This window comes from Fringilla coelebs (genome assembly GCF_963513975.1).
Source record: "Fringilla coelebs genome assembly, chromosome: 3".
Lineage (NCBI taxonomy): Eukaryota > Metazoa > Chordata > Aves > Passeriformes > Fringillidae > Fringilla > Fringilla coelebs.
Window position 1 is genome coordinate 76,903,326 of NC_140030.1, and position 22,922 is coordinate 76,926,247.

A 22,922-nucleotide genomic window follows, 5' to 3' on the forward strand; every position below is an offset into this window, starting at 1 on the left:
CTTGCCAAGCTATGTACCTGGCTACACATGAGCTTTCCCTATTATTCATCTGAAATCACTGTTGAAAAGCCCAGTCAAGAGAATTTATGGGCTACTTCAGGCAGAAATTTGGAAAAAAAAAAGCATGTGTGGTATATTCATTAATCAATGAGAGTCATTTTCACGGTCTTGTTTTGTGCCAGATACTGAAATTAGATCTGTTTTGGGGAAATCTTCCAATTCATAAGGAGCCCTACTGAAATTGCTTAAGTTCAGCCAACAGATTTCACTCATAACCTTTCATCCCACAACTTCTGGAAAGCCACAACTGTCATCAGAAATAACTTGCATTTGTGAAATTCCATGTTACTGGATGTTTCTCACTAAGTAAAGTCAGAGACGTACATGTATTTAAAGAGATCTAAAATGTAAATTTCATTTGTGCCTTCAAGTCAGTCTTTGAACATGCATTTTTCAATCTGATTTGAATCTTATACTTGCTAAAAAGTGAGTATAAGGTATTATATTCTGTAGTAATGCAAACAGAAAGTATAATAGGAAGGAGTCCTGCAGAGAACTATTAAAATGCCATGAATTTAATGAAAACCCTCCTTTGAAAGCTTGTGAGGAATTAATTTCTTTTCATCTATGTGGCCACAAGTCAATAATAGGAATCTTTAAGTCAGTAACTTTGTAGATAATTGAAAATAAGTACAGATAGATTTACTACCAAAAAATATTTTAAAAGTTAATTTGGCAAAAGCAATATACATCACGTTGATTTCATTTGATGACTGTGGTGTAAATGTACTCACAGTATATAGAACTCACAGTACCAGTTATTAAAGACTGAAACTGGTGGAATCTGCACTACAAAGAAAACACATACTTAACTGTAGATATAAATTAGTTCTAAATATCTCTATAATGAAACCTGCTAAGTGTGCAGCAATAACTTCAAACTTCACTGTTTTGCTCGATATCATCTAACTTGAAATTCTTCTATGACATGGAGTTTTCTCGACCCTCAAATTAATTAGTTTGATCTCTACTTTTATTTTTAATCTTTCCTAAACCTTCTGGTAGCAGCAAATTGCTTGTGGAGAGCACAGAATTGAATAAAACAGCTGGACTAAACTAATGTGTTGGAGGTAGGAAAAAAGCTTTGCAATTTATTAATGTATTCAAAAGACTGTTACAAAGTTTACAATTTAATTATTGGAAGATTATAGAACTGCTTCACTGCTTCTGTACTGTGTTAAATAAACTGTACGTGCAAGGAGTAATAAATGAAATTGTTAATTTCAGTGCATCCTTAGGGAATAGTAAGAGGGGGAGTTTACATTATTTAGAGCTCCAAATGGATTTGAGTTTATATACAGTAATAAATCTTAACTACATTGTTAATTAACCCTGCCTCAAGCCCCTTTTTGCCTTAGGAGTTGAAAGACACAGTGTCTGTTAGGATAACTCACCATCCATGTGCTTAAAGATGCTTAGGACTGGGAGAATTTGCCGATAATAGGGCACCAAGGCCTCCCCCACCATTTCGGCCGACACCACCAGGTGCTGGATGACTTTCAGTGTGGTGCAGAGCACCTGTCGGTTACGAAGGTTCAGTGCATCTGTGATGCAAAAAGAACAACAGGCAGAAAACAGAATTAATTTCTAAAATGTAAAGGGAGGGGGAGGAGTCCTCTAATGGACAAATTTAATTAAACTATACTCTGTTGGGAATTGTAAGTGGGCCTTTATTAGCCCAGCTTAGAAAGATCCCAAAGATGGATTGCAGTCCTGATGTTATAAAACACTGCCTTGTCTGATTGTTATTTGTTCCCACAATTTGTGCTGACTCTTCAGTAACCCAAAGAATGCAGCTCATTATTCCCTCACGCTGCCTGTATAATACTGGCGTGGTCCAAACAAATGAAAAATAAATGTTCAGTAAGTACCACTTGGGGCCAATGGAACTATGCAACTGCAAGACAACCTGCAAAGGTTGACAACAGATGCATTCTAGTGCAACAATTGGTGTTTGTATGTTTGTACTCATTTATTTTGTGATAATTTTATTCATTCCACTGACAATTCCTACTATTCTGAGAATTGGTACAATGAAGCAAATGTTTATAGAAAAAAAACCCCAACAAACAAACCTTGTAGGCTTTTTCAAAAGAAAAACATTCTAGGGGAAAAAAAAGGTTTTGTCTAGCCTGCTTAGATGTTTCTCTTAGCTTTCAGTGTCATGCTTCTAATCTTATGACACTAAGACATTTCATAAAAACCTCTTGTTTCTTCTCTCTTAATTTTACTAAAAGCAAGTACTTTGCATTCTCTCTTGTAATTAAAAATGAGTCATGCTTGAAATACGTGTATTTTTTTTCCTTGCAAAATCCATCAATTTATAAAAGCATTTCTGAAATTATGCAGCTGAATAAATTTGTCAGCAGTTGTCAGATTTGGTATGGTCTAATACTCCAGTGTTCTGCCCAGTTACATAGATTTCTACATCATTGCATTGGGACAGAACTGAAAAAGATAAGCTCATATTCATTACTATGTTTTATAAACACAGACATATACAGACATATATGTGATTTGAGACACCATAACAAAGTATAAGCATTTAGAAAAAAAAATGTAGCAAAGAACACGACAAAATTTGAAGAGAAGCTATTAGCAACTTCTTCAAGAACTGCCTCTTCAAATGGAAATATTAGGATTAGAGATATCTCTACTTTTGCAGAGGTGTTGGAGCTAGATGATCTTTAAAGGCTCCTTGCAACCCAAACCATGATTCTGTGATTCTACAATTTGGTATTTCCTGGGCTGAGTTTGATCAGTGCACAGGAATGCCATTTCATAGGGAATGAAGAAGTACTTTCACAAAGGAGCAACATCAGTTTTTCCACCTCTACAAATGCACTGTACCCCAGTTCTTTCTGCTGCTTATCACATGCCTGCTGAGTGTTAAAAATCAGAGCTAGATCTCCAAACCAAAGGCAGGGCAGATTGGTTGTGTGAATGGACAGAGATAATTCTCAAAAATCAACTAGTAAATAATCTCCCTTCATGCCTCTTGGCATGCTTGTGAACAACATACTGACCCTACTTTTAGAAAACACAAAGCCCAAGGTTACTATTCATCAATCTCATCCAAGCTAAAGGAGTACTGCTAAATGAATATACAGACTGACTTCCATATTGCTTATTTTCTACAATAGTCCCTGCTGTAGTCACCAGGCTGCTCTTCAGTTCACATTGTCTCTGAGCATAATAATGTGTGGACAGGAAGCCCAACAATGGAGCATGCTCACGTTAAGTTCCAGTAAAGAGGCTAGCTATTCCAAATTATGCTTTTGTGGATGGATGTTCTAAGGCTTCTTTAGCAAAGAGAGACACCCAGATACAATTTTAAAGATTGGGTCCAAGTCTCAGGTAGGAAAATACTCTGTTAGAGAGTAACAGGCATTATTCATTTTCATGGAAGAGTGGTTGGAAGAGCAAGTTTGGGGTTCCATCATACAGATTTATTTAATCCTAACTTGTCATACACATACATAATAGCTAACTGAACCAATAGGGAAATTATCACTAACACTGGCAACTTTCCGTGCAATAGTTATGCCATGCATACAAGCATGAATGAATATATATATACAATTTTATGAATTATTACAAATTAGTAAAATTATTAATATATGCAAAATTAACTAAGGGATATCAAAATTAATCATTGACAGTAATCACTGCTTCTTAATTTTTAAAAAATTGTACCCACTCCCAGGAATTGTTCTTCTGGGCTGTAGGAGCTGTCCCGGACTGCAAGAAGCCTTATATATATACACCTTTCTAGGCATGCAGAACATGTCATGTAAGTGGAAATGGCAGTCCAAATACTCCTAGGAAGAACTTTTGGATGGATCCCATCTGATGCTATAGACTTGCCTCTGTCCAAATGGAGCAGCAGTATCTGACCATTTCTCCTTGGATTATGGTGGCTTCAAACTGCTCCCCATCCCTATCTCCAGCTCAGGGGAATACAGGGTATTCTGAGAATAACTGGTTTTACAACTAAAGATGGAGGTAAAGGATGCTGTAAGTACCTCAGCCTTTTCCTCATCCTTTGTCCTTATACTTCCCCCTATAACCAGTATAAGATTGGAGATAGATTCTTCTTAGCCCTCCTTTTGCTTCTGATATAGTTAATAGAAATATTTTTTATAATATTTTATGGCAGTAGCTGGATTAAGTTTTACTTGGGCTTTGGAACTTCTAATTTTCTCCCTGCATAACCTTATGACAACCTTCTAGTCTTCCTGAATTGCCTGCCCTTTCTTCCAATGGCCATAAACTCTCTTTTATCCCCTGAATTCCAGACAAGTGTCTCTGTTCAGTCAGGCCCATTTGTTGGCTCATCTTTCAGCATATGGGGACAATTTGCTCCAGAACATTTAAGATTTTTGCCTTGAAGAACATCCAGCCTTCCTGGACCCCAATGCCCTTCAGGACTGCCTCCCAAGGATCTCTGTCAAAGATGCTCCTGAACAGGCCAAAGTCTGCCTTCTCTAAGTCCAAGGCTGCAGTTCTGCTGACCTGTCTCCTTACTTCTCTGATAATTGAAAGGTCAATCATTACATGAACACTGTGCCCAAAAGGCCTTCAGCCACCACGTGGTTCTCCATCCCCTGCCTCTACCAAAACATGACTGAAGGACTTCACTGGCACTGTTCCTTGAAGAGTGGCATGCTGCACCTAGGCTTATCTCTAGCAAGCCTTGTTTGATCCCTTTTCCCCTTCAAATATAATTTAAATCTCTTTCAATGAATCCTGCCAAGTCCTGTGCAAAGATTCTTTTCCCCTTCTGGCACAGTTACCAATAGGTCTCATGTCATTTAAACTGATCCATGACCAAAAACTCCAAATCCTGCCAGTGACACCAGCTTCAGAGCCAGATACTGATCTGCTGGCTTTTCCTATTTCTTTTCTTTCTCATCATTCTCTGCAACTGGAAGGGTACAGGAGAGAACTACTTCCACTACTGATCCCTTAACCAGCTGTCCCTAGACATCTTGTTCGGACTTTATCACTGCATGCCTAAAAAATAAATAATGGATAATAATCAGAGGGCCATCTGAGAGGAGGAAGTTTTCTCTTCACATCTTTAACCCCTGAGGGCCCCAGGGAGGCATGAGACTTTTCCAAGAAGTAGACCCAGTCTGCATTATCCACCTTCTGGTTAGCTGCTGGTAGGACCCTCCTATTAAAATGAGCACAGTTGATTCTTTTTTTATGGAAGCAGTTTTGATGCAGAGCACAGGTCAACTTAACCTTTGTGACATTTTCATGCTAGATGAACCATTATGCTTGTTGCTGTTTGGTACCACTTGCAGAGTCTTGTACTTATTGTATTAGGGCACCTGGGAAGCTGGGGCAGTCCCAGAGGAGATGGACTTGTTGTGCTAGCAAAAGACCTTGTCACCATTGCCCCCTATCCTTTGTGTCATTCTGTTTTTCCAGGGGGAGAAAGGACAGGGAGCCTGTGTCTACCTGCATCTTCTCAGAGAAGACAGGGTACAATTTCAGCAGTCTCTCTCTCTCTCGTCTCAATACACCTCAGCCTACCCAGCTCCTCCTGGAGCTCTGTCACTAAGCTAAGGAGTTCCTCTGCCTGGGTGCACCTCCCACAGCTGTGCTCACTGCTACCTGGTACAGGTATGAGAATAGGGCACACACTGCAGCCTGCAGAGGCATGGCTGCAGATGGTTATGGTAGAATCAAACAGACTGAGAATTTGAGCCTGAATCCCTTAAAACTGCAGAAATCGGCAGTGTGTGTTAGGAAAACACTTGTAAATATCAAAAGAAAGATCATTATGACTACAGAACTGTTGTTATTCTTCTTAAATAGCTGGACTGGGCCATGCATAGCAGTCAACCAGCTCCTGGCTTGATTATATTAGGCACTTTATAAACATTCAATTAGAGACAGTCCCTGCCCCAAAGATACACCACTTTCAAATACCTGTTTATCTTTTAAATTTCTGGTGAATATTTTCTGTGTACTACCATCACTACAAATCATTCTCCCACATGAATAAAAGGAAGAAAATATTAATGCAGGATATGAAAAAAGTACATTCCAATACATTGGAAAATATCAAATATCAGTGGCATCCAGAGGTTAACAGAAATTGAAGTACTAGTACCCTTACACAGGAATAAAGAAGACCATTTAGGAATCTTGGTACACTACAGCTACATAGCCCAAATGAAGGAAAGATGCATAAAATTCAAAGTATTCCAATTTAGAAAACATTCTAGGCTGCCGCCTCTTGGCTTAGAAGTCTGCTGGATCTGTTATTGCGAAGACATGGATCTTCACAATAACTGCAAAGTGCACAAGTGGTTTGCTTTTCAGTTAAAGATACCTTTCTGCTCCCTAAAGGATTTTGAGAGGACTTTCCTGCCTCATCGGTACATATATTTCTTTGGTCCTTTAGACTACTGTAAGGTTCTCTTAAGCAGCAAATAACTCCAACCCAATAAATTGACTCTGTTGCTTGGTAGTTTTGATGTTTTCTACTTTAATGGCATGAACTGGAAGATTTTGCTTCTGATTTAGAATACACTTTTCCAAGAAATCCTCCAGCTTAAATAATAGCTCAACTGAAGTCTATAGTGAAGTATTTTTCATTCAAACATACGTTATTTTGTACTGCTATAGCTTTTCCAAACAAATATTTTCTGAAGTTCATAATAACTTTCTTAAATATAAGAAAATTGTACAATGATAGCAGCTTAATAGCTGATTTAAAAGCTCAGTATCTGAGTTTGTTCTATTTCTACCATTCAAAGGCAAAGTAAGACATAGTTATGAAATTAGAAAGCATATTTAAAACACCACAGTGCTGTTTATTAAAGCTTGTTAGCAATGAGACAATATAAGATACCAATTTATTGACTTCAGTGAAGACTTTAACCCCACCTAGCCTCTGTTCTAGATCAGCCTTGACAAGGCATCAATGATAATTCATTGTATTTTTAATTTCAGATAAATTCTATTGGCAATTCATGTAAACTGATAAAAATTTAGTGTTTCCTTTGTTAGTTTCCATTAAGAGTAGACTGGATATAAATCTTCCTTAAGATATATGCCACTTGTTTGCTTATCCATTTAGCAAGATGTTTACATATAAAGAATAGAAATAATTATTTCAAAACATTAAAATAATTTTCTTTAGTAACACTCCTTACCTCTCAAAGACCTAGAAGTTATGTAAGTTGATATCTTTTATTTTTATGTGGCAGTTTGGAAAATTCTATCTCAGTCCCAGATATTGTCTATAATAGAAGCCACAGTTCTCATCTGATAGATGAGATTGATAGATTCTATAAGCCAGGAAACAAGACAGCATTTCTCCCAATACACAGTGGATCTTTTTCATGACACAATATAGTTCCACAGAAGAGATCACATCAGAACATTCTCTCCCAGATAGCACATTGATATCCTGAGCCTTACAGAATCAAATCAGTGTGCCTAAACTTCTGTCTCCCCTCTAACTACTACCTATAGATTTTGGTCATTATATTAAAAGTTATGTTGATAATGAAATTTTTTTCAACTTCTTTTTTCAAATACACTTGTGACTCTATGCTCAGAAGTGCACTGACATTTTTCATCTTCTATTTAGGTCTCACAACCAAACTCTAAACCCAATTTATTTTGCATTCATATCTCTCACTCAATTGGTAAATGAGGCAACAGTTTTAGAAAATTCTTTGCCTGAAGCAGAACAAGATACATAGAGTATCCAGTGAGGTAAAAAGCACTCAGGATAAAAATGCTTGACTGTTGTGATCTACTTAATCTTTTTGATCAAGGTCTTATTTTAAATTCACAGAGTCAGGTCTAAAGAAGTCCTAACATGAAGTGTTCTCAAAATGCAATTGATTAAAGTGATACATACTCCTCTTACAAAATTTTGTCCAAAATCTTCAAAGTGCATAACACTTAACTACCTGTACTTATATAACAGCATTATGCTAAACTCACAGAACAGTAATGAAGTAATGAAGACTGTTACAAAACACAGCATTTCAATCAAGAGTGAATAAAAACAGAATAAGAACCTTGTGTTCTGTACTTTTGAGAAGTCCAGTAAGAACCTGATCCAAGTAACACTAGAGATGTACAAAAATTTCTTTCTGTACAACTGAAAGAGTGACATGGTACAGTGAAACAATGGGAAGGATAAATAGTGGGTAAGGCATGAAAACCTTACGCCATCATTTTGTCATCAAAGACCTTTTTTCGCAAAGCCAAAGTCTCCGGCACAGAAAATGCTACGATCCATAAGTGAAATACTGATGCTTTCAGGAAACACGATATAGCAGAATATGGAAGAGAAAGTCAGTCTGTGGCTTCTTTCAACTTTAGTTGTGCTCCTAATTGTAGCATTTTACTAGATCAGCTCCTATAAAGCTTGAATTCTATTAACATTTGTGGACCCAGTTTAATTATATAGTATAAAGAACACTTAGAAGACAGTCCCAAAAACCTGCTCATTGACTATGCCAGTCTAGAGTTTCTATCCATTCCTAGGTGTACATTCCTTCCTCTGTGCTAAGATACTAAAACTGCACTGAGTATCCACCCTCCTGATGAAAATGGGTCTGCTATCACTGAAATGTGATACCATTTACAAAAAAGGTCTGCAGAATCAAAGTAGTACAGGCATCTGTACTGCAAAACTTAATCTAGCATTCTAAATGTTCTCTGGATCCTTGAAGAAAAAGAATATGGACAAGAAATACCTGATAAAACAGTTTTCTTAGACTTTCAAAAGGAATTTAATAAGGCCCCTTGCTGAACCTCCATGGTTTCCATAGAAATAAATAATGACTTAGAGATAGAAACTGTGGGCAACAATAAATGATCACAGAGAAAGAATATCACTTGAAAGGCCTTGCAGGAATCTGTGCTGAATTTCATGATTTTCGGTAGATCCAAATGTGATTTGGAAGAATCTTCACTGATAATAACAAAGATTTCTGATGATATCAAGTTATTCCAGATGCCAAAGACAAGGACTGACTCTGAAGAACTGTACAGAACAACTGAGTGATAAAATTGCAGATGAAATTTATTACTAATAAATGCTAAATATAATACATTTATGAATTCAGGAATAAATAGCTCTAACTCCAACTTTAAAAATCAGAGCTGCTACTTACAGATTTCAGTTTCTAAACATGGATGAGATTTATCTTTATTGAATAAGGAGCACAGTTTCTCCTCACAGAAAAGAGTAAAGAGGAGCTACTTCCTAAAGCAGTTGAAAATACCTGAAATGACCAGTTTTGAGGAGAAGAATCTAACACAAACCTAATTGCAACTACTTGTGCTGGTTGATGAAACCTGCAGGGGAAATGCTTTAGTATTTGAATATCAGAACAATTTAAAAAAATCAGAGACCTTTGATTTCTTTAAAAGCATTTTAAGTTTATAAAAGCAGGCTTGTTTACTTTTATCTTTCAGTCTGTGACCTTAATAACCAGGACTGGCTCTCAAGAACAACAGCCAGCCAGGAGGAAAATTACAATTACATTAGTGTTTTAACTTACTTTCTGTAGGTGAGAGAAATCAACTTATATGATTTGCAGAAAGAAAATGACATCAGACCAGAAAGCCATATTTATTCCATAAAAATATTGCAGAACTTTGTGAAAGGAAGTATTTAACAGCCATTACGTACTCCTAAATACTGTGAATATGTGAGAACTATGACTATGCTTAGAACAACTGCTAGCAACACATTCAACTTTACATATCTAAATGCAAAAGTGACACTGATTTGACATTAAATGGGAATTAACTACACTGTAGTCCAAGACAAGATTTTTCATGCAAATAGAATGAACAATAAGAAAATGGAAATCAAGTGCAAACAGAATGTGAACAATAAGAAAACAAATCAGTTTAATTTGGAAATTTATTAAACACTAAAAAGGACTCAATAGGTGACACAGAGAGGAATGTTCTATTCATTTCTCTAAATCTGACTCAAAAAAATATCCATTACCTTAATTAAACATTTTTACCAAAGTTTAAGATATCCTTGATTTACTGTATCACAGAAGTTATGTTTAACAGCATAGTAAAAGTCTCAAGAAGGAAAACTTCAGTGTTCCTTATGATTGAGATTATTCTTTTTGGACTCAATCAGAAGAGCTGGTCTGCTGACCGGAACTGTGTAGAAACAATACTTTCTTCCAAATTACAAGTGCAAAGATGAGAGCTTTTCTATCTTTTAGGCCTAAGTTCAGATTGTCTAAATATCTGTTTTAGGATTCACAGCACAGAACAGAGACGATTCTGGCAAGTGGGTGATCCAAGATACTTAAGCATTTAATTTCACATTATTATCTTCATTAGCAAAATTATATGAAGATCTTCCTAGTGATCATTTCTAGCTATTCACTCCATTGTCTGTGCTATGGTGTACTGTTCCTTCATATGTGGGAGTGCATTTATAAATTAGATTATTGAAGTGATCCGACTTTAAAAGTAATGCTGCTTTAAAAATGTCTTTGATTTCAGAGTTGGGTTCTTTGGCTATGTTTTTTTTTGGTTTTTTTTGTCTTTACACATCTAGATGAAAGTATCACCAAGTTGCTCCACAAACAATTGCATTAGCAAAGAGTCAGAGTGTGGGAGCTGAAACAATTGATGCCATTATGCATGCAGGGGTTGAAAACTCCTACAACTACATTGCCAGCAAAGCACATATGCATGGCAGTTTGCTTGCTGCCTCTGAAAGGAAAGGAGGTGCTTCCATACACGGTGTTGCATGTCCATGTATATAGACAAAGGTGCAGAAACTTCTGGCTCACTCAGTGTTTATATCTGCACGTGTGTCTCACACAGAGAACACTGGGGAACCCTGAAGTCAGGAATCTGAGAGTTGCAGAAGCCTAACAAAAGCAAGAAAACGGACTTAAGGCTTTTCTGATCCATTCACTATGGGAAATGTAACATTAAAAGTAATAATTTTTTCCCAAAATGAACATCAAAAGAATTGTACACTCCCATAATGACCACAGAGAAAAAACATAGAAGGGCTAGACAGACTCCTCTGTTTCTTAAAATTAAAAGAACTCTCATGTAACCTACAGACATCTTTGTCTGCTACCCCAGGGGGCTGTGCCTGGGTTATGTTCAGCTCTCTGCCACCAATGCAATCCGCAATGTGGGGCAAAATTAGCCTCCTTCTTCTGCTTTTTTACCGGTCTGTAATATGAAAATAGCAACATGGATCTTCCTGGCAAAGAAGATATCTGGCTGTGTATTGTGCATCAGAACTTTCATGATACTGCTGCAAAGTACTTTGCTATTTGCCATATATCTCAATTTATATATCTTTGCTGAAGTTGAAATAACTCAGACAATGGGTTTGTCTATATCTTTTGTGAAAGGGAGCAAAAAGTCCTATATCTTAAGTAATCCCATTTTCTGTGTTTGTGCTATATTTATTTTTAGTTGGATTCCTTACAGGTTTGACATAAACAGGTAATTTGTTTCTTCAGAGTTTTATGTCATGCAATGACAGCATTTATAAACTATTTTATAATGTTTTTCCAGTGCATGATACAATATATTCTGAATTTATATTCTGAGAAATCAAAATATATTTTTAACATTTTTCTCTCTGAGAAATTAATGCCTCCAACATGAGGGATTTTTTCTTCCTCTGAATTTCCAGTAAAAATGTTCCTTCTCTAGTAAAAAAGTCCTTTCCAATGTGACAAACAAAAAAAAGGAATTATTTTTCAACTAAAAGCATTCTTCTTTATTATTTTAATAATCTTTCAGATATTTTAGAAGAGAACCTAGGCCTGTTAATTTCAATTGTTTTTTTTTAGTCACTGCTTGTTTTACAAGAAAAATATTTGAAAGGATTTGGGCTTAGAATAACCCACAGATGGATTAAATAATATTATTTTCATTTTTAATGATATAGTATTCAAATGTGTGATCTTTAAGCAAGGATGGCTGGAAGACAAATTCCTCCTTAAATCATTAAAATATGATATAAAATTCTAATATTTAATTTAAATGCTTTTAGAGAACATTTAGGTCTTTACTAGCATATTCCTTTGATGACCATGCAGGAGAGAAAACTGCTTTTAAAAGCATTCTATCTGTAAACTTGTTTTTCTGTCCTTCTTTTAGCCTTTTCCCCTCAACCATATATATTAACTTGCCTAACAATCAATTGATTCACTCTTTCACAGTAGAAATATGGTAGTGGTCTAGAAGAAGACTGGTTAATCAGAAATAACTCACCCAGTGGGACACTTTAGAGACAGTAATCTGTGTAAAACATAGCTGAGTTTATTGTGGATGCTGCTGAGTCACAGAAATGTATAGCTACGACTATACTGCTGTATTACACAGTCACAGCAAATTAAAAACCTTTAAAAGTACATTTTCAGACTCCTGGAGATGGTGGTGTGTTCTTTTACTGTTAGTATGGCTTCAATTATGAAGAAGCCTTTATCATTGATAACATTTAGACTCTTACATATTAAAGCTGATAGAGAAGCATTTTTAAAATAAAAAATAAGCACTTAAGAATAAAATAAAGCAGAAACAACAACTAAATTTACCTAGCAGATTCTTGAATGTGTTCTAACATAATAAATTGACTTAAGACTGCATATCAAACCCATAAAGATATCCTTACCTAGAAATCTTTTTCTAATTCTAAATGCTGTGTAACAGCTAAAGCTTCCAGGTAATTAAATCTAAGCTAGATTCTGGTTTCAGAAAGACTTTTAAATCCCAGCTGAGGAGATGCTGTCATAAACTTGCAATCTTTTCTGAAGAAATTACTTCACCTTTCAAAAACCATGATACTACTGTAAATATATTTGGGTGATGTTGGAAATACAGTTCTAAAGAAATGATATCATTCCTCTCTTTAGGTGTTTCCCCTTTAGCCTGAAAAAAAGGGTAACACTGGTTTCATAACCTTTCTCAAGTGTCCCACAGTAAACATTCTGAATATTATATATTCCTTTTGACATTTTCAAAACTACGGTAAGATAGTGACATCTATAATCAATCTTTTTAAATTGAGAAAAAAATTGAATTAAAAACCACAATTCTGACCCTTCCCACACTATTATTTCAGTATTATCAGGCCCCAAACTACATTCACCTCCTGTTTCACAAAATTGTATTTAAAACTGAACTGTGTCATGGACAGGAAAAGGAACAGCAATGATACCATTAATGATTAATTATAAAAAAGAAGCCAAGTTTAACAAACATGAGCAGCTATTCGTATAAGTGTAGCATGCAGATTTAAGAATCACCATAACTAACTAGAGAAAGATGATGGTTCAGAATCTCTTCAAGGTACTGACCTAAAGAAAGGAAAGGACAAAACTATACATCTGAAAGACTAGGCGGTTCAAGAAAATAAATTTTAGTGGTAATACACTTGAAGTTTAGCAGTATTACATTTGTGTTAAAATAATTTATTGCTTTTCACAATTTTTTTTCTATAAAAAACCTATGTTTGACTATATAAAACCTTCAAAAGTAGTATTGTTAAAATGCCATCTCTTGATTTCTCCTGTCATTCTAGATGAACTGGTCTGTACAGTAGAGGATATAGAAAATCAGCTAAGGAAATGCCACTTCACATTTTCAAAGACAAAGAGCAACTCTGTAATAAGAAAAACACTAACCAGAGAGTCTATTCTGAAATACTGCACATATCAGGTGAGTGAAGGCATAAGCTTTCTGGCCTTATATCTGAAAATTTACTGACATGCGCAATAATTTTCATGTGATGTTCAGGCTGTCATGTTTTACAGCTTAATTAGCAACTTTGCAAAAATTTACTTCATATAAATACAACTTATTTTTCTCCTATGTGTTCACTTACTTTTTATTGGGATAATGAGCTGAGGAACAACAGGGAGAATCTTGTTTCCACCGTGCTCCAACAGGTCATGGACTCCTTGACGAGCAAAAAACTCATATGGAAATTCTGTTTCACACAGCCCATCAAAGAACAAAGGCAGAAAGTAATGATAGTCCAGTTCTTCAATCTCTACCTGAAAATACAAAATAAACAAATAAATGCAATTTTTCAGTACTAATACAATGTGATCAGGCCAACAGATAAATCATGCTACTTACACAGGCATGTTTAGTAAATAACAATTCATTTTTTATCACTGCAGTATATATTGAATTGCAGGTATGGTTTATGACAAGATTTTAAAATACAGAAATATTAGAACTAAAGAAGAGAACAAAAATTAATATACTTCCATATTTTTTCACTTTTTGGTAAGTCAGTACCAGATTCTTATATTCCTGCTCACACGCTTTACTTTGCAAGTTACTCACAGGAATCAAACCAGTCATTTTAAGAACAATACTCTGCCTCTTTCAGAAAAATTTGATGTTGTATCTTCACTTGGACATTCAAAAAAACAAGAGAAACAATCCTGTGAGCAACAAATATCTAGCACAGTACAAACATCAATATTTGTACAAAAATTCCCTAATTTGTTGAATACTGATATAGTTCATTTCCTATTAATTTCAAGGGCAGAATTATAAAGAAATTCCATGGTTCTCTACTGTGAAGAAAAGGTACAGAAATTATGTCCCTATTTTTAATAGGAATTTCCTTCCAATCCTTAATTACAAAGCATGCTGATCTTAACAAGATATGGAAGGATTTTGCACTCTAGTTTTCTTCCCTTTTCCTTCTTTTACCCATTAGGACTCTACCACAGACACTCAGGCTAGCCAGGGAGAATCAGAAGTTTGTTTATGGCCTGTCAAAGCTCTGAATACAGCTGAGAAGTAACTCAACAGCAATGAATTTTCTCTGAAAAGAATATGATCCTCCAAATCACTTGGAGACCAATCCATCTCTTTAAGAATGCACTTCCATCTTTAAAACACTGCTTAGCTGCTACCCAATTTTTCCAGTGAGATTTGGTAGTATCCATGTAAGATTCTTCACATTTAACATGCTTTGTCACATAGGCCAAAATGAAGCTCCAAATATCCTAGATAAAATTTTTCAGGTTAAGCAAAACAAAAACTCACTGATTTCAGAACAGAAATTGCAGTCTCATTTGAACTGTGGAAGTCTGAACTAAAGCAGCCAAGATCTGAACTTAACAATTCTTGGGTAAATCACACAGTCAGGAAGTAGAACATAGAAATTCTCTGTTTGAGGCCATGGTTCATTTTTCTCCTTGCTTGACTGAGTAGATCTGAATCCTGGTCTGGCACACCTTAGCTACTGACTTCAATCTTTCATGTTGAAACAGATCAATCCATGTAAATCAAAATTAAGTGGAACTGATACTTGAAAGAAAGTATTATGCATTTGCTGTGAGTGTCTCAGTACTGGCAGTCATAGTGCCAATGACATACTAACATAGCCTCACTTGCACTAATTGTTAATCTCTTACAGGAGATTAAAAGGGCAATTGCATAATACCTATTCACTGATGTGAATGAAGTCAAGTCCCAATAGCGGATCATGCAGGATAACAAACAAAAAAACCTCACATTTCCTGTTTCATCAACATCATATATTGCTTGCTCCACTGTAATTTTTTTCTCATTGGCTTTTTGCTTCACAAGAAAAAAAAAAATCAGATGACAATATGAACCCAAGGAAGCAGCCTCAAGTTGCTCCAGGGAAGGTTTAGATTAGATATTAGGAAAAATCTATCCACAGAAAGGGTTGTAAAGCACTGGAACAGGCTTTCCAAGGAAGTGGTGGAGTTGCCAACCATGGGACTGTTCAAAATGTGTGGCTATGGCACTTGAGGACATGGTTTAGGGGTGAACATGGTCGTGGTGCTGAATTAACAGCTGGACATCACGGTCTTTTCCAACCTTAATGATTCTATGACTATATAATTCTGTGGATATTCCGTGGTCAATTTGTGAGAAATTTCAAAAATAACAAAACAATTAAGTAACAAAAAGAAATTAACTATTATGATTATTAATAAATAAAATAAGAATTAAAATACATTGAAATTCCTAAATTGATGGAGTTTGAATTTCTTGAGGACATTCAGCATACTATTAGCAATACTCAGTAGATAATAAAAGAAGTCTTCCCCAAAAGTCACAAGAAAGTTGTTTCAGGTAATAATGGACCAGGAGGTCAAAAAATCATTGAAATAAAAGCAGGATCAAGAAGAAGCAAAATTTGCATGTTCTTTGTCAATAGGACAATAAAACTTTAATAATTCATTTTAATGCTTAATTTGTAATCTATAATTTTTTGGTATTGAATGTTTTAGTTTCAGAAAATCAAAACCAAAACTTGTAACAGCAACTTGCATCTGGCAAAAACCTCAGATGTTAAAGAAAGATGCAATTAGTAATGTCAGCTTTTTTTTTTTGGATGGGTAGTGTTTCCCAAAGCAAAACACCTTACCACACTGTCTCATTAAGATGGAGTTTAGAAGGTATTCCAAATATGGGTATTTGACAACTCTTATAAAACTAAAAAGTATTTCCACAGTGAAAAATGTCCTCAATATACATCCATGTTAGGTTACTGAATAAGAATTTGCATCTATTTTGCTCCAAAGACACATATGCTTAATGTTTTTTCTCCCAGTCTTCATTAATACCTCCCCTAACTGTAACTGCCAGTTATCTCTCTTCTCAAAGATTTGGCATTTCTGATAAACTATGCAATTTTTTTTCTGTTTTTTTTTTATGCTTGAAATAGACTTTTTCTGTTTCAGATATGAAGAAAGCTTCTCTACTCAGAAGCTTGTCAGTGTTTCTCAGCAATAACTGGTCAATAAAAGATATTATCCTCACCTATCAACTCTGTATTATGGTTGCACACTACACATACATAGGAATGATATATCAATTTTAAGGTAAATATGATTTCAGGATTTAAAAACAACTCAAATTTTTACACACAGCACAAAAGATTTAGTTCAAGAAATCTTTTACAAAATAGACATATGACAAGCTAGTGATTCATGTGTACTCCTCAATTAGCTCCAAATGCCTAAATGGTTGGCAACTAGCATGCCTCTGAAAATGATTTTGATTTCTAACTTATTTCTTGAAGTGTCAGCTGTCCAAGCACACAGGCAGTTTTTACTTAGCTTTTTTTGCTCTATAATAACTCCCACAATATGGAAGCCAGAAATATTTTGTCTTATATTCTATGGTGTGAAACTCTTTCCTTCTGTGTTTACTATTTAGCTTTTGAAAGTGGCTATTATACAGCTGTTCAGAGAAAAATGTGATTTTTCTGGTTTTGCCTACAACATCCTTTTGTATTTTATATCCACCCACAAAAAACGCTGATTAATGCTCAAATTCTTGGCAAACTTGTCCACATCTGAAATAATGCTGCAGTTATGGATTTTAACAAGAAATCTCACAATAACTCTTATGAACTTCTGTCCTAGTGGTTTGTACATTTTGCAGACATAGCCTCTGAATTTTCAGTAAAGAGGCACTAATAAAAATTAATGTAGAATATATGATTAAATACCAAAAGCAACTATAGAATGAGTAAAATCTTTTGTTTCATGAAGCTTTCAGGATCCTTATATGTTCTAAAAGCTTCCTAGGTGAAAAACAATACACAGCAAATAATAGCCGCTTTACTGTTACATAAAACTAAGTGGAGAAGATAGGAGGAAAGTAATCACAGAATCACAGTCAATTTGTACAGGAGGAAATCTATTTTTATGAAGAAGCCCATAGAGAGTGGCAAGTCTGCTGAAGCAAAGGAAAATCAGAAAAAGATTCTAGATTGACAACAAAAAAAACAAGATTTGTGGCTAATCTGTCTGATAGATGAAGAAAACAAACTGAGAGAACTTAAGGTATAGAAGAACTTTGACAATACTGGTATCATCAGTCTTAAAGAATTTTATTTAAAATAATCTAGTAAACTATAAGACAAACCCAAGTTTTGGAAAGTAGTGTTTAAACCACATAATTTTATTTTCCATCTCCTTTCACACAACTGATTACAAAATACCATGTCTTTGATCTGATTTTCCAAAAACTAGATTTGATCTCCCAGAAACATTATATCTAACTATGTACGTACTCATTTAACGTCTTGGTCTGAGGCATTAAAATTAAGTAAAGAAACTCTGGAATTGTTGGGTTGATAAGGACAAACAGCAGTTTTTATAAGGCTTGTAAAGATTTTATAAGGATTTTTTGGTAAAATAATTGCTTCTCTTAAGATTCACTTTAATGTCTGTTTTTTAGGTTGATTAAAAAAGAAAAACAGCAACATCTTTGAGCAGTCTCAGTTTTTAACTTTCTTTTAACTTTTTCTTTCAAGACTTCTTTCAACTTTTTTTTTTCTTCCAATATCCTGTACAAATAGTCAAGATGAAGCCTGTGCATTTCAAAGTTTTTGGTTTCTTGCTTTTAATATATTTGATGCATAACAGCACTTAGTTTTAAATCTTTACTACAGAGCAAGTAATGCTCACTAGTATTTCCCATACTTGCCTAGATAGATTTTTCAATATGGTAATTTTGCTTATGGTTCAAAACACAATTCCACTGTTGCATCTAGTCCTAGAAATTTTCTAGCGAGAAAAAATTCTCTTTTTAGTCTGCTGAATTTTACCTTCTAATAGGGTCACACTATAATTATTTTCTATTGAAAGAGGCTTAGTCTAAGTAATTACCTGTATCTTATCAAAACAAAAAAAAGAAAAAAGACAGTTGTGCCTGTATTTCCCATTTGGCAATGAAATGCTAAAATACTTATCTTAAAACAAGTGGAAGATTATCAGAGTTGAAGAGATACAGATAATGGCAAGGGACCTAACAGAAACCATTTAGCTCCATCAAACTGTATTTAGAGCCTCTTTAACATATTCTGTAGACATTTAACTTCCCATAAGAAGTTCAATAACAAAAGAAAATATTTGCCTCCTAAGGATAAATTAAGAGAAGTAATAAGAAATGTCACTGGAGTGTTATTATACTGGATATTTGAATTTAGCTTTGAAATAATACTTCATGTAAAAATAAAGCCCAAAATCTAAACCCCTAAAAATACACAAATGTTAACACATAATAATTTTGAACTTACTGTATTTTCTACTACCTTTATGTTAACTACAAAAAGAACAGTTACTTGTGAAGACAAACACCATAACTCCAAATGTCCTCCCCGTCCTCCTTCTTCTCCCTACTTTATACACCAAGCATGATGCCATAGAGCCTGGAATATCCCTTCAGTTTGTTGGGCTCATCTGTCTTGTCTCTGCCCCCACCCAACTTCCTCACCAGCATAGCAGAAAAGGCTTTGGCTCTGTGTAAGCCCTACTCAGCAATAACAAAAACATATTGATGTTATCAACCCTCCATTTAGCACAAATCCAAAACACAGCTCCATACCAGCCACTGTGAAGTTAATTAACTCTACTCCAGATGAAACTAGCATGATATGATAACCAAAATATTTTCTTTTCAGTTGCCACAGCTGAAGGTGACAATCTAATCTTACTGGGGTTATTGAGGCAAGGAAAATTAATAGTCAACATGAAGGTCATATTATTCCCTAATAACTAGAGGATCAATGGCTGGCTCAGAAATGGAAGCAAGTAGAAGGATAAGAATTTGTGTAAAACCTTCTCCAGCTACAAGAGAGAGAGAAAAAAAAAAAAACCCAACCAAAAACCACCAGCCTGAAATCTCTTGTTATAAAAGTAACTTCAGAAATTATTTTTGTTAAAGAAATGTGAATCTCTAAGTCTGTAAACCATGCCATCCAGAAGATAATCTAGCACATTTCTGTGAGGAGGGGATTTGAACCCTGCATTTTCATAAATCTTTTTAATTATACTGCTGGGATGTAAATTTTTAAAATATACATCTCACTCATACTACAGAACAGGAAAGTCTTGTGAAATACACAGGAGGATCAGTGTATCGCCTGGAAAAAACTGGATGACAATAAACCCTTGGATTAGGGGACATAGGCCTTAGTGTATGATATGCAATATTGAAGTGACAGATTAACAGCAAGGACTTCTGTTACAGTATAGGAGTTCAGTGTGATAGGAAATAGAGTTGAGCCAACTAATTAATCATTATGAGCTACCAATATGTTGCAGCTATGAAAAGGCTAAATATTATTTAAAATATATTAGCTATTTCTAGTAGCAATAGGAAAGCATTAAAGCTACTACACAAGGCAGTCACAAGACCTCTCTTGTCATTATCATCAATTTGCCTTAATATGAAATATATAGAAGTTATTCTCATTGATTGATCATTGGAAATTACAGGGGAAAACTGATACATATAGGAATACACCAAACTGAAAAGGAAATTAAGTCCTAACTTGTTCTTATTTATTTGGATTCTGAACACATTGGATTTTCTGAGTCAACTGACTTCTAAAAATACATGTTAGATATACTACTCTTTCCATACAGCAAATAGGTGTAGACTACACTTCAAGGACTCCTTTCTTTTAATTGATGGGAAACATTATAAATAGAAGAGTAAGCACTCAGAGAAAAGGGCTCTGTAAATATGACTCTGACAAATGTGGAATGTACCTGAGAATTGTTCGTGTGAAGCAAACAATGGACCACAAGATAACCTCAGTAGGAGACACAAGTATTTCTGCTACTTCAAAATGTATGCTTATCTACTTATATCCTTCTTGCTCTTCAAAGGCTTGCACCCATTTTCAGAAACTGAGGTGTTCTCCTTTTTTCTTTATGTGATTTATTATTATGCTTTCGGAGTTTCACAAGCACAGTAATATAAAACTTTAGATTAGGAAAACACAGAAGAATTTCTCTGCATTTTTTTAATCTCTCATGTTTACAATTGCCCAATATGAGCATTACATGATAAATAAAGAGCAATTGCATATTTTAAAGGCACATGACATTACATATATTATACACACCTACAACTGAGAGTTGAAATGGAATTAGTGACTTTATTTGGGTCTGTAGAATTTGAAGGCAGAAGGACCTCATGGAGTTGGCTGCAAGACTCTCCCACTACCTTCTGAGGAAGATATTTTGATCTTCATTTATTTACTTCAGGCAGTAGGAAGTTGATTTTAAACATCTTTATCAGAAGAATGAACCAGTTTGTTCATCCCTACAAAAACACACAATGCAGTACACCATGAAGAACTAATTTTAAATTGGTTTTTTGGAAATAAATATTCTTTTGTTTAAAGAAGATTTGTCCCATTTTAATAGGATGAAGCCTAACACATCATGTTATTTTTAAAGAAATGTGAAAGTAAATTGGGAGACTGCCAACTGATTGTATCCCACTAGGGAAACTAGTGGCCAAACTACTGTTTTTTTAATTTTCTGAAATTCTTTTCCTTTCTATTCACCAATTTTTTCATGCATAGCTAAAAATATTGTCAAATTAACTTGAAATTATTTGGTTTTAATAAAAATAACCAAATAAAAAACACAAAGCACAAAAGTTAGCGATAAAGAAGAGGATCGGGACAAAGACATACATAAAAAAGTGTCTGTGGGAAAAGTTAAATACAACTCTTTGAAGATTTATTTTAATAATTAAACTGTAACATAAAATAACACAAAACCACCTACAATGTAATGTACAACTAGACCTGCCCATCCAGCCATTTTTTGTCATGTTTAACATATAAATGTAATGAACACCTGGCAGTTTTATGGTGTTGGAAACTGTGGAGACTTATAAAACATATTAAATATTATCATTTGTTTTCTCAAACAATTAAAAAATAACAAATGACAAAACCCAATTAGAATAGTGATTTTTCCATACTAAGAGCATTTTATGATACAGTTCCTATTAGCTTCTGACTCTACATTTATCTCATGTATGAAAATGACACTTCTCCCCACAAAAGAGCAGGGCCTGAACAATTCCCCATAGCCATCCAGAATTCAGAAAGATACTATAATACAGTGGGAGAAATGCCATGAATGCTGTATATCTAAGCCAGGAACTCTTGCATCTTACCAACAAAGAAGTTATGCAGTCAAATCATCCTGAAACAAGGTCAAGAAAGCAGGACTACACTATGTCCTTCATTAACTTCAGGACTAGTACAGAGGAAAACCGAAATGTTTTCACTACCTCCAAGGGTGCTTGAGAAAGAGCATGGACCAAGAGTAGTTTTGGAGCAGATAAGTGTCTTGAGGGGATGAGGCCAACCACCAGAAATCCTTCATCCCATGGCTTCCAAGAGACCTGGGAGATGGCTCTGAAGTTAGTTCATATTTTTCAGTTATAACCTACTGGAAAGAAATACTCAAGACAACGTACTAGCCACACTGAAAGGTTCCCAAAGGTAAATTACAGACAGGTGAATCAAATCCTAAGTGAAAGAATTCCAGACATTGACAGAACCCAGAAACAGAAGGGAATACTGCACCATCTGCTGGCTGGCATCAAACACTGTGAAGGTGTTTTATTTCAAGAGCAAACAATGAAATAAAATAGGTAGGGTATTACTGAAAATGTCAAGGTCAGATTTTGGAACTAACTATCTGAGTTATCATAGAAAAGTTAAAATCCTCCCCCTGTAAAAATCCACATTATTTGAAGGAAGTCAAAATTCAATAGGAGCACATAATTTTCAAAACTCATAAGCAACAGCAGGACTAACAGATGTTTGCATGAACTGTATCTATGCTTAAAACCAAAACAGGGTGTGAGTCATTATCTGGCTTGATGCTTAGTAGTATGGAAGAGATAATTTCTGGAGAGCTAAATTCTTTGTACAAAACAGGGTAGTTGACTTTAAATTATATACTGTAAATAGTCTCAGTAGCTGCTTATCCTGAATCACGAATGAACATTATCTAGGCAAAAAAAACCCCACTAGA

The 22,922-nt window shown here is 35.0% G+C and overlaps 1 protein-coding gene across 1 annotated transcript in view; it reads right to left on the minus strand.

Annotated features, from left to right (window-relative positions):
* Positions 1-22,922, minus strand: part of PACRG (parkin coregulated) — a gene marked incomplete at its 5' end in the record, with an annotated part of 213,898 nt that overhangs the window by 91,227 nt on the left and 99,749 nt on the right. The window contains 2 exon segments of the mRNA XM_084203053.1: positions 1,455-1,604; positions 13,943-14,114. Coding sequence (XP_084059179.1) covers positions 1,455-1,604; positions 13,943-14,114 — 322 coding nt within the window.